Source organism: Hemitrygon akajei, chromosome 3 (genome assembly GCF_048418815.1).
Source record: "Hemitrygon akajei chromosome 3, sHemAka1.3, whole genome shotgun sequence".
Lineage (NCBI taxonomy): Eukaryota > Metazoa > Chordata > Chondrichthyes > Myliobatiformes > Dasyatidae > Hemitrygon > Hemitrygon akajei.
Window position 1 is genome coordinate 179801992 of NC_133126.1, and position 13079 is coordinate 179815070.

The window sequence follows — 13079 nt, forward strand, 5'->3', positions numbered from 1 at the left end:
TCAGGAGAAAAGGAGCACCAGATTACAATTAGGTGGTAAGAGGTGGAAGGCTCAAGGGAGATGCAAACACTGTCAGAGCTAAACAGGCCATACCTGTGAACATTAAGGCAATTTACAGGCCCTTCGGCCCACAATATTGTGCTGACTCAAAGATTAATCTCTCTTCCCTCCTACATCCAGTTTTCTATCATCATGTGCCTATGTAGGAGTGACCTTAAATGCCCTCAATGTATCTGCCTCTCCCAACACCCTCTAGCAGCGTGTTCCACACACCCATCCCTGGAAACAAAGTACCATGTCTGACATCCTTGCTATACTTTCCAACAATCACCTCTCTACTATGTTCCGTGCTGATAATTCTACAGTATGTGATCAGTCATCTCTATTGTTAAATGGTCAACACACCATTGACGAATTGGCAGGAGCCAAAATATCAGAGAAAAAAATTGCTTATATTCTTCTGAGCTAAAGGAATTGATCTTCTTATAAAGGGCTTAATAGAGGAATATAAACTGCAAAACATGTCCAGGTGAAAAATCTCATCAGTCAACACAATAAAATTACAACCTCCATGGACTCACTCCCTACATAATGTACCTAGATAATGGCAGACTGGTATAGGGAAGGCACAGTTTTTGTTTCTGTTTTTTAAAAAAGCCTGAGAATGCCTTGGATACCTTTATTATTATTTAAAAGAGCTATTCTCTAAATGGATATATATTTAAGAATCTATAGAGCAACATCGTTTTAGCATTAATGAAAGTCCTGAAACTTCATTCTACTTTTATTTTGGTAATTGTGTTATCGCTTGTTATTCTTTCAGATTCTCCACTATGAAAGGTCTTTTATTGACCTTGTTTCATGTTCCGAGTTGGTTTAAAGAAAGCACAAGGGTGGAACCTCCTTACCCATCTTACTCCCTCCCTTCTGAATATCCAGTCAGGAAATGGCACTGCTTACAGTTCATAAACAAGATGAAGTCAGGAACCTACCTCAAGGGCAACAGACTGGAGCGTACTGAAGTGAGCCAATAGGTTCACAAACACCCCTGGCCTGCGGCAAGTTACAGGCTCCTACACCTCTGCACTGCAGTGTGTGAGTAAGAAAAGCACGGAGTGGCAACGCCTGGCCTCTTGCTCTGATCCTATATATCATTGGGTCATGGCACTCTACGTAGCTGAGCTAAAGGCTGGAGACAGTACATAATCAGCACTTTAGCTTTGTACATCAACAGCTGAGGCATCAAGATCAGAGGTGCTAACCTTAAAGAAAAAGATCAGTCTTTTAAGTAATATTCAATGGAGACACAAAAGTTTGCAGATGATAGCACCTAGAGCAAAAAAAACTGACCCAGTCCAGATGAAGGGTCCCCACGCAGAACGTCAACCGTCCATTTTCCTCTACAGGTGCTGCTCTACCCATCAACTTCACCCAACAATGCCTTTTGCTTTTCTTTGACCATAATACCATTTCATCATGATTTATTATCTGTCTCCTGTCTTCTCCCCGAGCTTCTGGCACCCTTACTATTCAAGAACCCATCAACCTTCTCTTTAAATATACCCAATGACTTGGCCTCCACAGCCATCTGTGGCAATGAATTCCACAGATTCACTAACGTCAGGCTAATATCTATTCTAAATGGACATCCCTCTGTTCTGAGGCTCCACTTTCTGGTCCTAGGCTTACCCACTATATAAAACATCCCCTCTATCCAAGCCTTTCAATATTCAATGAGACTGAATACAAGAGATTTCAATAGGTTTCAATGAGATCACAACTCATCCTTCTAAACTCCAGCGAGTACAGGCCCAGAGCCATCAAACACTCATATGTTAACCCTTTCATTCCCATAATCATTCTCGCGAACCTCCTCCTAACCCTCTCCAAAGTCAGCACACCTTTTCTTACGTAAGGGGACCAAAAACGCTCACAATACTCCAAGTACTGTCTGATCACTGTTTCGTAAAGCCTCAGCAGCACATCTTCGCTCTTATGTTCTAGTTCTCTCGAAACGAATACTAACAATGCATATGCCTTCCTTACCACAGGCTCAAATTGCAAGATAACCTTGCGTCAGGGTTAAAGCTATCGAGCTCCATGAAGGGAGTGAACCAGGTGCACCACATGGATCTGATCTTAGTTGCAGCTTGGTTAACAGAGGCTCTGACTTTGACTGCAACACCCAAGTTTTAAGGAAAACTGATAGACTATAGAAGCTAAAAACAAAAAAATTGCGCCAACTTGCTTCTCCAGAGGCCAAGGGATGGACGATGCTTCTAGTCTCTCCTGCACCCTTTTAAGTCCCGCGTTTGGCAGCACTGGCAGAGCTGCCAGGTACTGGCTCATGATTAAATAACTTGGCAAATCCCTGACTGCTACTCAAGTGAGGAATCACAAGGCTTGTGACCTTTAGGGTGGTGTGGTGAAGATACATCTCTACCATAGGAGATGTAAGGCGTTCCTTCCTCTACTAGCCTGCACTTCACCCTTGGGCAAAGTGTAGCACTGCTTAGGGTCAAGTGAAGCCATGGGCGCTTGTGGTAGATGGTGCATATCACAAGTCCTGGTTATGCAACCACTGATGCCAGACTGACAATCTCTAAAGAGTATTAATAATAGAAGACAAAGGGTAGTGGTTGAAGGCACTCATTTGAGCTGGAGGTCTGTAATTGGTGTTCCACTGGGACCTCTGCTAATTGTGATGTATACAAATGGCCTGGATGAAAATGTAGGTGATGGGTTAGTCAGTTTGCAGATGATACCAAGATTGGTGGAGTTGTGAATAACATAGAAGACTGGCAAAGAGTACAGTGTGATATAGATCAGTTGCAGATATGGGCAGAGAAATGGCAGATGGCGAGCTTAGAGCAGATAAATGTGAGGTGCTGCACCTTCGTCTGGCAAGTTCAAGAAAACAGTACACTGTTAAGGGCAAGACCCTAACAGTGTTGCTAAGCAGAGAGAGCTTGGGATCCAAGGTCATAGCTCCTTGAAAGCATCTACACAGGTCGATAAGGTGGTTAAGAAGGCTCGTGGAATGCTTGCTTTCATTAGTCGAGGCACTGAGTTCAAAAGTCAAGAGGTTATGTTGCAACTTTATTAAACTCTGGTTAGGCCACATGTAGATTACTGCGTACAGTTCTGGTTGCCCACTATTGGAAGGATGTAGAGGCTTTGGAGAGGGTGCAGAAGAGGTTTACCAGGATGCTGCCTGGTTTAGAGGGTGTGTGCTATGACGAGAGGCTGGATAAACCTGGGTTATTCTCTCTGGAGCGCCAGAGGCTGAGGGAAGATCTGGTAGAGCTTTACAAGATTATGAGAGGCATAGACAAGAGTGGACGGAGAGCTTCTGTTTCCCAGGGTTGAAATCTCCAATACCATGGGGCATGCTCTGAAGGTGAGAGGGGGTGGGTTCAAAGGAGAGGTTTTACTCAGAGTCATGGATGTCTGGTATAGTGGCAGAGGCAAATAAATTAGAGACTTTTAAGAGATGTTTGGATAGGCACATGCATGCAAGGAAGATGGAGAGATATGGAAACGGTGTAGGTAGGAGGGATTAGTGGTTGGGTTTGCTGATTTCTTTAGATGGTTCAGCACATCACTGTGGGCTGAGTGGCCTGTTCATATGCTGTACTATTTTATGTTCTACGTTCTAATGGCTCAGGTTACCTGTCTTGTAAAGACACTGCCCAGGAGGCAATGGCAAACCACTTCAGCAGAAAAATTTGCCAAGAACAATCATAGTCATGGAAAGACCATGATCGCCCATGTCATACAGCACAGCACTTAATGAACAAACGATGAATTACTACTGTAGAAGTTATGCAGCATAGCTCAAAAACAAATCAACTTAAAGTTATTGCTTCCTATATCTTCCACGCATCAATTTTAATCTTAAGTTAGAGTTTTGCAATAAGTTATTTAGAGTATTTGAATACAAAAGTTTCACAATTACATCCTGTTTTTAATTATGCAAACAGAATACAATTGACCCAACTCAAAGCAAGTTTTAGAATCTGATACAGCTGTATAAATATTGCAAACTCATCAAGGAATTCTCAAACCACACACACAAAATAAAAATGCTGGGGGAACTCAGCAGGTTAGGCAGCATCAATGGAAAAGAGTATTGAAATGAATTGACTTTATTTCTTACATCCTTCACGTATGTGAGTAAAAATCTTTATGTTATGTCTCCATCTAAATGTGCAATCACAGTAATTAATAATTATTTATAATAAATAGAACAATCAATGTAATATAGAGTACACTCAAGTCAGCACGAGTTCATCAGTCTGATGGCCTGGTGGAAGAAGCTGTCCCGGAGCCTGTTGGTCCTGGCTTTTATGCTGAGGTACCGCTTCCTGGATGGTAGCAGCTGGAACAGTTTGTGGTTGAGGTGGCTTGGGTCCCCAATGATCCTACAGGCCCTTTTTACACACCTGTCCTTGTAAATGTCCTGAATAATGGGAAGTTCACAACTACAGATGCTCTGGGTACCACTCTCTGCAGAGTCCTGTGATTACACAGAGTAAAGGAGGGGACTCGGTACGCAGCCCTGAGGAGCTACTGTATTGAGAGTCAGAGGGTTGGTGGTGAGGGAGCCCACTCTTACAACCTGCTGCCGATCTGACAGGAAGTCCAGGATCCAGCTGCACAAGGCAGGGTCAAGGCTGAGGTCTCTGAGCTTCTTGTCGACCCTGGATGGAACTATGGTGTTGAATGTTGAACTGTAGTCCAAGAACAGCATTCTCACATAAACATCGTTCTCCAGATATGCAAGGACGGAATGTAAAGCAGTGGCTATTGCGTCATCTGTCGATCGGTTGTGTCGGTAGGCAAATTGTAGGGAGTCCAGTGTGGGTGGTAGCAAGCTGGAGATGTAGTCCTTGACCAGCTTCTCAAAGCATTTGCTTATTATTCAGGTGAGCGTGACAGGGCACCAGTTGTTCAGTCGACATTTCGGGCCAAGACCCTTCGGCAGGACTGAAACTGCCTGAAACATCGACTATACTCTTTTCCACAGATGCTGCCTGGACTGCTGAGTTCTCCCAGCATTTTGCCTGTATTACTTGGATTTCCAGCATCTGCAGATTTTCTCTAGTAAGCAATTCCCAAAGATGACCACTTGTCTACCTTACCCAAAGCAGCATGGAGCTATTCCACGATTCAACAAGGTCAACTGCTCGAAGGTCCTGCCAGCAAATGAAGTTATGAAATGGTTTTCCTGTTCTCCTGCAACACAGACACAGAACATAGGAACATCACTGCAATTACACCTCTGAAAACTTAAAAGACCAGATGCACGTAGTGCAGGGTGATACAATGGAGTTTGTACGTTCTCTTTGTGACTACGTGGGTTTCTTCTGGGTGCTCTGGTTTCCTCTCACATTCCAAAGCCACATGGTCGGGGTTAGGGTTAGTTAGGGTTATTTTGGTGCTGGGAGCACGGCAACACTTGAGCTGCTCCAAGCACATCTTGTACTGTGATGGTCATTGATGCAAATGATGTATTTCGCTATGTTTCAATGTATATGTGACAAATAAAGCTAACCTTTCCCTTTTTTAATCTAAGCTGCAAGTGCATAAATAGATGTCCATCCTGTTGGGTGTGATCTTTCACTGACTCTATTTGTGTTTCTTGTATTTACTATGAATGCCCACAAGAAACTGAATCTCAGGGTTGTACTTGGTGACACATATGTACTTTGATAATAAATTTACTTTGAACTTTTTTGAGCAGACGTTGCAACATATGTTGTAGATATACTTCAGAAGTTTAACAACAATAACAGAAAATTCTGGAGATAATCAGCCGGACGAATCGATGGGCTGAATAGCTGGATTCTGCACCTACTGGATATCTTACGGTATTTGATACAACAGAAAGCAAGTGCAGTGCAAATCTGCATTGGGTATCAGTTTGTGTGTTTTAACACTGAAGGCAGACTGTTGGGCAAGCTTTAGTACAACAAACAACACTCCTCATCCAAGCCTCCTCACCCAAGTATGCACAAGCAATAAAGAGCAATTGATTTCCAAGCTTTGATCACATATAGCCAGATTAAATCAGAAATCCAGCAAAAACAACTTCGCTGATTATAGTATTCTGTCTTATGAATAAATATATAAGAGTTAAACAGATGGGTGATGGGGTGGAAATCCATCTCTACCACAGCAGGTGAAAGATGCTCCTTCCCTCCACTAGCCTGCAGGTCACCCTTGGGCAAGGTTACCCTAGCACCTGCTTAGCACGCCGATCAGGGTCATGTGAAGCAATGGGAGAAGGTAGTAGATGGTCATATGAGCAGATGGTGCATATCACAAGTCTTGGTTATGTGACCGCTGATGCCAGGCAGATAATCTCTGAAGAGTATTGATAATGGCTGGGGTATTGGTATAGATAGAAAACATTAAGAAGAACAGCGGGAAGGAAGTATTAAAAACAGAGGGACAGAAATGATCAGCCACATCATACATGGCACATGATGATGGTGATGATTTAAATAGACAACACTAATCTATCAGAAACTAATCTGTAACAGTAATCGATAAAACTAATCAGAAACGTTTGGCTTTTCTGAAGGTAGTTTCTTCCTCCCAAACTTCATCCCAATATAGACCAACTTTTCTTTAAATAAACTTGGTGGCTGCTTTATCCTGAAGTCCTAAAAAATAATAGCATGGCCGAGTCTACCTTCTGCAGGACTGGAAGAAGTTCTGACTACCTTCAGCTCTCCCACAAATCTGAAATACTGGAGGAAGCACAAATTCTATCTGAAACTTAGACAAGGTATATGGGCAATTACCTCATGCTCTAAATTCAGGCAAGGTATGCATAACAGAATAAATGTATTCTATTAATTTACAGGCTGAAAAGAACATACAAAATGTTTACTGCTAGAGATGTGTAAATTTCAGTATAGGCACCACATCCTCCATTAGAAATAGTGATGACTAAACAAGAAGATATCCAAATCTGCATATTTCTTTAACTTAGTTGCCACATTTAATTCAAATAGCATTGTGAAATTTAGGCAAATAATCTATATGGATAGTCCCATTACTGAAGTTTAGCTGCTTTCTCAATAAAAATGTCCTTGAAAAGTCAGCCACAAGTCTGACTGCCTGTAAAACAAAACATTAAAAATTCTGTGGTACAATTTGAAGTTAGGTTGTGCTATAGTTAGCATTCCCCTCAAAACCAGTTCCCTGGAATGCATATTAACCGGATTTTCCCCTATCCTAGTCTGCTGATGCAGCAGTCACTACACGCCAAAAGGAATTTGCAAAGGGAAGCAATTTTAAATGTTTTGATTCTCCGATAAGGAGGCACATATATGCCATGTGATTTTAAACATTTGGCGGCATATTCACCTGGGAGAACCCAGCTGTATACAGTACCTGTTACAAAGCTGTAAAGAACTGAGAGAGCATAAGGGCAGGCTGCAAAAAACCTGACATACATTACAGTAAGTGAAGGACCCAGGATACTTAAGTAAATACTGGATTCCACAAAGAGGAACCATTTCTTCGAGGAAGTGAATCACAAATATGGAGCACAAGCTTAAGTTTAGTGCTAGGCCATTTAGAAAGAAAAGATTTCTTCATGCAAAACACAGAAAAATGAAACTTTCTTCCTTCAAAACAAAAAGGATAGCTGGACATTTAAAATCTCCAAGGCAGAGTTAAGGATTTTGTATTGTTCAGCTAGGGGAATTAACCCAGTCTTGGCATAGATCATTCAAGGTCTGAATGAATGGCAAAATATGGTTACTTATTGGCGTGCCCTAACAACAATGGGTAAATTATAAAAGACAAAGTTAACATGCCAAACAGAAGCAGCTTCTAGTTTAGAAAATTTGTAGAAATGCTGGCAAAGGGCATTGTATAGCTGGTAGAAGAGTTGTGCTGTTTAGCAGCAGCCAACCAATCTATTCCCTATAGCTGTTACATAATCCTATTGGGTAAACAAATCCAATATATTCCACTGACATTCAGCAGGCACCATTCAGATCAGCACTGCTGTAAACCACACTTTAAATGTCGCGGTCACTCAAACAATCAAATTTGAATCATGCTATTTTAAAGATACAATTTATTTTGATTTTTTCAATAGCTTCGCAGGTCATTTATTTTTTCAAACGGTTTCTTTCTGTAGATGCATCTCAAAATCTAATGCTTTCCAGATGCCCTGCAATACTGAAAACTAAAGATATCATTTAGGATTTGGCCATGGAAGAATTTATAAAGCACTACCAAGCAAAGTAATCATATTTCTCGAGGGCCTCCATAAGATTTAGGGATTTAGGATTTGGTAAGATAGCTGAAAACTGTAGAGAAATAAAAATTAGAAGCAGGGGCAGCTCAAATCTTTTCCTCCCTTCATTCTACGACCATTACTATAGTTCAATGAACTCTAACAAGATTGCAACTCCAAGTCTGAAAGTAGATGAAAGGGTTTTTTTTTAACTTTGAGGTGGTATGTTATCATCACTTACTTGTCCCAAGTAACAAACGTTGCTCTCTGCGTTGAAATGCCAAGGGCTACCATCTGCTTCATATGCAATTGTGAAGCTAGAAACACAAAGAAAGAAACATTAGTATTACAATCTGAAATATGACTGATATTTTGATTTAAAGCTCAACTGAATGTTGCTCTTCATTGGAGACAACTCTATGCTTCTAGCTCAGTTCTGAAATACTATTCCTGTGAAATATCAAGTCAGCAAATTTAGGTTAAATCAGGTGTTCCCAACCAGAGGTCCTCCCATCCATTCTGCTCTCCAATGTCCGCTTGCTGAGGGAATCGGGCCTGCAGTCCTCGGAGTCGCCTGAAGCCAGAGGTGGGGATGGTGTGCGAGGAAGTGGAAGCGATGCAAGCGGGCAGGAGTCTGTGCCAGGAAAAAAGCAATCCCTAGCCGTCCATTCTGCTCTCCAACGGACATTAAATTGGACTACATCTGTGGCAACGAAATACTCGGCATGAGTACAGAAACGGAATCCCAGACACGGCCATTCAACTGATTATTTATGTAACAGATTTTCCCCCAAGCTATCGGACTACCAACCTACTGACCTCTGCTGTGCCTATTGTCTTGTTTATTATTTATTGTAATGCCTGCACTGTTCTGTGTACTTTATGCAGTCCTGGGTAGGTCTATAGTCTAGTGTAGTTTTTGCGTTGGTTTACGTAGTTCAGTGTAGTTTTTGTATTGTTCATGTAGTACCATGGTCCTGAAAAACGTTGTCTCATTTTTACTATGTACTGTACCAGCAGTTATGGTCAAAATGACAAAAGCATCTTGACTGGACTTGAATGAATCACTTGGTTAATGGCAGAGGTCCAGGGCATAAATTAAAATGTTGGGTTAGATTAATTTCCAGAAAACACCTGGGTGTCACTATCTCCTGGACCCTTCATATAAATACTGTTGCAAAGAAAGCACGACAACGCCTCTACTTCCTCAAGAGACTGCAGCGGCTTGGCACGTCATCGAAAATCACAGCAAGCTTCTGTAGACGTGTGGTGCAAAGTGCACTGATTGGCTGCATTACAGCCTGGTGTGGGAATGCCAATGCCTTTGAGCAGAAACCTACAAAAAAGGTAATGGATTTGCCCCAGTACCTCACGGGTAAAGCCCTCCCAACCATTGAGCACATATACATGAAACATTGCCATCGGAAAGCAGCATCTATCAAAGATCCTCACCACCCAGACCATGCTCTTTTCTTGCTGCTGGCATCAGGTAGAAGGTACAGATGCCTCAGGGCTCACACCACCAGGTTCAAGAACAATTATCAACCATCAGGCTCTCAAACAAAAGGGGTTAGCTACATTTAAGGATTCTGTTATATTGTTATTTCATGCTCATTATTTATATCTGCATTTGCACAGTTTGTATATAGTTAACAGTTTCTGCTGTTTACAGTTACTGTTCCATAGATTTGCTAAGTATTATTGAGAAATATACCTGATATAATCATTATATATACCTGAACTATAATCACTATGTATTAGCTATTTACTATACTATGTAATCACTTCTAGGTACCGAATATTAATATGTATTATTTTACTGGGCACATTTTGTTATGTGTTGTTTTCACTAGATACTTTGTACTTTCTTAGCTGCATATTATGGCACTTACAGTACACCTGCTTGTTTTGCAACACTATTAGCTGCGATGTATCCCATGTATCACACTCAGCCTTTGTTTAGTACGAGATAACGGTGGTGGACAGGATGCTGCGAGCAGGAATGTACTGTGAGGGAGGTTGTCTGAAAAACATAATCTTGGCCACGAATAAGGCCCCAATGCGAACAGGTGAAAAACAATGGTGGCGCACCGAGGGCTAGGCAAGAGCGATTAATTAATTCATATATAGATGATATGCAACTAAAACTTGATTGGGTATGGCGATGAAACCAAAATGTAACTGAGATAAGAAATTACTATAAAGAATGCTGTACACCAGAGCTCGGTGGGCTTTCGGTGACAAGTTCATTGATTGCCTCAGCCTTTGTTTGCAAATAAAGGTTTAATTTTCTTGAAGAATTGTCTGTGTCTCCAAGTCATTTCAAGTAACCACGACAGTATCTGCGCAGAAAAACAATCTCAGGGTTGCACATGGTGACATGCATGTACTCTGATAATAAATTGTACTTTGAACTTTGAAATCAGATGCTGGAAATCTGACACCTTAAATAAACAGAGTAAGATTGGACACAGTCAGCAGGTCAGGTCAAGCTGCTACTGTGGAAAGAGTCAGCTGAGTTTCCTTTATCAGAATTGGAGTCAGATAACAGCACTGGAGATCATGGACAGGGGTCCTAATGGGAGTGGGATGAAGAATTAATGTGACCTGCTGTGAACTCAGTTAGCTCCATCACGAACACAAGCCTCCCAGAATCAAAGACATCTTCAAAAGGCAATGCCTAAAGAAGGCAGCATCCAACATTAAAGACCCCATCACCCAGGACATGCCCTATTCTCATTGCTACCATCAAGGCCGCTGCACAGAAGCCTGAAGACACACATTTAACGATTCAGGAACGGCTCCTTCTCCTTCGCCATCAGATTTCTGAACGGACAATGAACCCATGAGGTACACTACCTCTGTATTTTTTCTGTTTTGCTCTCTTTTTGCACATTTAATTTTTAAACTACATTTCTTACTGCAATTTATAATTTTTTATAAGTATGTATTGCAATGTACTGCTGCCGCAAAACAACAAATGTCACGACATATGCCAGTGATATTAAACCTGATTCTGATTGAGATGTTTGAGATGCCAATGCACAAGATGGAAACACAGCAGCAGAGGGCTGTAGACTCCATCATAGACACTAGCTTCCCCACCACTGAGGGCATCTCCAAAAGGTGATGCCTCAGGGAGGCAGCATCCGACATGAAGGATCCTCATCACCCAGGGCATGCCCTCTTCTCCCTGCCACATCAGGAAGCTGGTACAGGAGCCTGAAGATCCCCACTGTCAACATTTTACGCACAGCTTCTACCTCTCCACTATCAGATTTCTGAGCGATCGATGATACCATGAACACGACCTCACTGTTTTGCTCTTTTTGCACTTTATTATTTATATTATTGTTGTAAATTTATAGCGATATTTTGGTATTGCACTGTACTGCAGCCACACAGCAATTTTCTTGACACATCATTGATCATAAACCTGATTCTGATTGTGAGTCTTCCTGACCTGCTGAGGGTCAACTGGTTTCCACAACTTGTAAAAAAAAAAACAACACTGTAATGAGGAAGTGATGATGATTAAAAATATTACGTACACCAGAAGACCAACAAACCCATTTCACCCTTGAAATTACACTGGACTGTTATCACCTTTATATAAAAATGCTGAGCCATAACCCTTTAAAAGATGATTCTCTCCCTAGTATTCAATTCCAGGACAATAAATGTTGGCCTAGCTATTAAGGTCTACATCTTGTGGGTGAATTAATGAATATTAAAGTAACCAGAAGGTGCTTTGTGTATTTTCCTCATAACAACAGAGTGTGCAGTTTCAAGTCCCTTATTTAGGACTGGGTTAACCTGAGATAACCTGACTGAATAGTGAAGTAAATTTATTTGACTTGCAACTTGACTTGAAGCAGTTATACACCAAGCAACAGAAACATTAAAATTACTTCCAAAAAAAAAATATAGATTATTCTTGGCAAAAACGATAGCAGGATTCATTGCCCACCTCCTACTTCTAATGGTACTTGCTATATTAACATACAAACGCTGCCAGACTGTCACGTAGGAAGCAATTTGGCTTTCAGATAGGAGTACAATTTGGATAAACAGGGTTTTTTTTCCAATAATATTTCAGTACTTAAACTTCAAATACACACCCGATCCACAAAACAAAATCAATTAAGTTAAGCAACACACACAAGATGCTGGAGGAATTCAGCAGGCCAGACAGCATCTATGGAAAAAAGTACAGTCGACGTTTCAGGCCGAAACACTTCGACAGGACAGGAGGAGGGGTCTCAACCTGAAACGTCGACCGCACTTGTTTTCCATAGATGCTGTCTGGCCTGCTGAGTTCCTCCAGCATTTTGTGTGTGTTACTTGGATTTAAAGCATCTGTAGATTTTCTCTTGTTTTCAATTAAGTTAATAATGTTTCACATTCTGATCAAAATTCAGTCATGATGTCATGAATACACAAGATTAAAAAAGGCATTCTTAAGATATCATCAGTAAAGAATGAATATTTTGAACTGTTGCGCTGTTTCTTCCATGAAGAGATATGTAGCTGAAGAAAAATGAAAGGGAAAATGATCAAACAGGCGCACTCATTTGCAAAATCTTCTGTGATTTAATATAGCCAATTGCTTTTGGATCTTTGCTTATGGAATCGTTCTCCAATTAATCTATAATTAAGAATATAATGACATTTGGTAGTAATAATGCTTCTATAATTATTACTCAGTATAAATTCCTCAGTCTTACTAAATTTCCCTCATTTCCAATTCCAGTAACAGAAGGGAAAATAAAGGGCTTAGTGTATTCAAAGGAAAATCCAATAAATTTCAGCAACC

The 13079-nt window shown here is 41.0% G+C and overlaps 1 protein-coding gene across 1 annotated transcript in view; it reads right to left on the reverse strand.

The window, feature by feature from the left end:
- The window catches only part of gk5 (glycerol kinase 5), a 77577-nt gene that overhangs the window by 32178 nt on the left and 32320 nt on the right, over window positions 1–13079 (reverse strand). Inside the window, exons 3-4 of the mRNA XM_073041504.1 lie at window positions 8505–8580; window positions 5145–5238 (exon numbers count right to left, since the gene is read on the reverse strand). Of these exons, the coding sequence (XP_072897605.1) occupies window positions 5145–5238; window positions 8505–8580 (170 nt within the window). The remainder of the gene's footprint in view (window positions 1–5144; window positions 5239–8504; window positions 8581–13079) is intronic.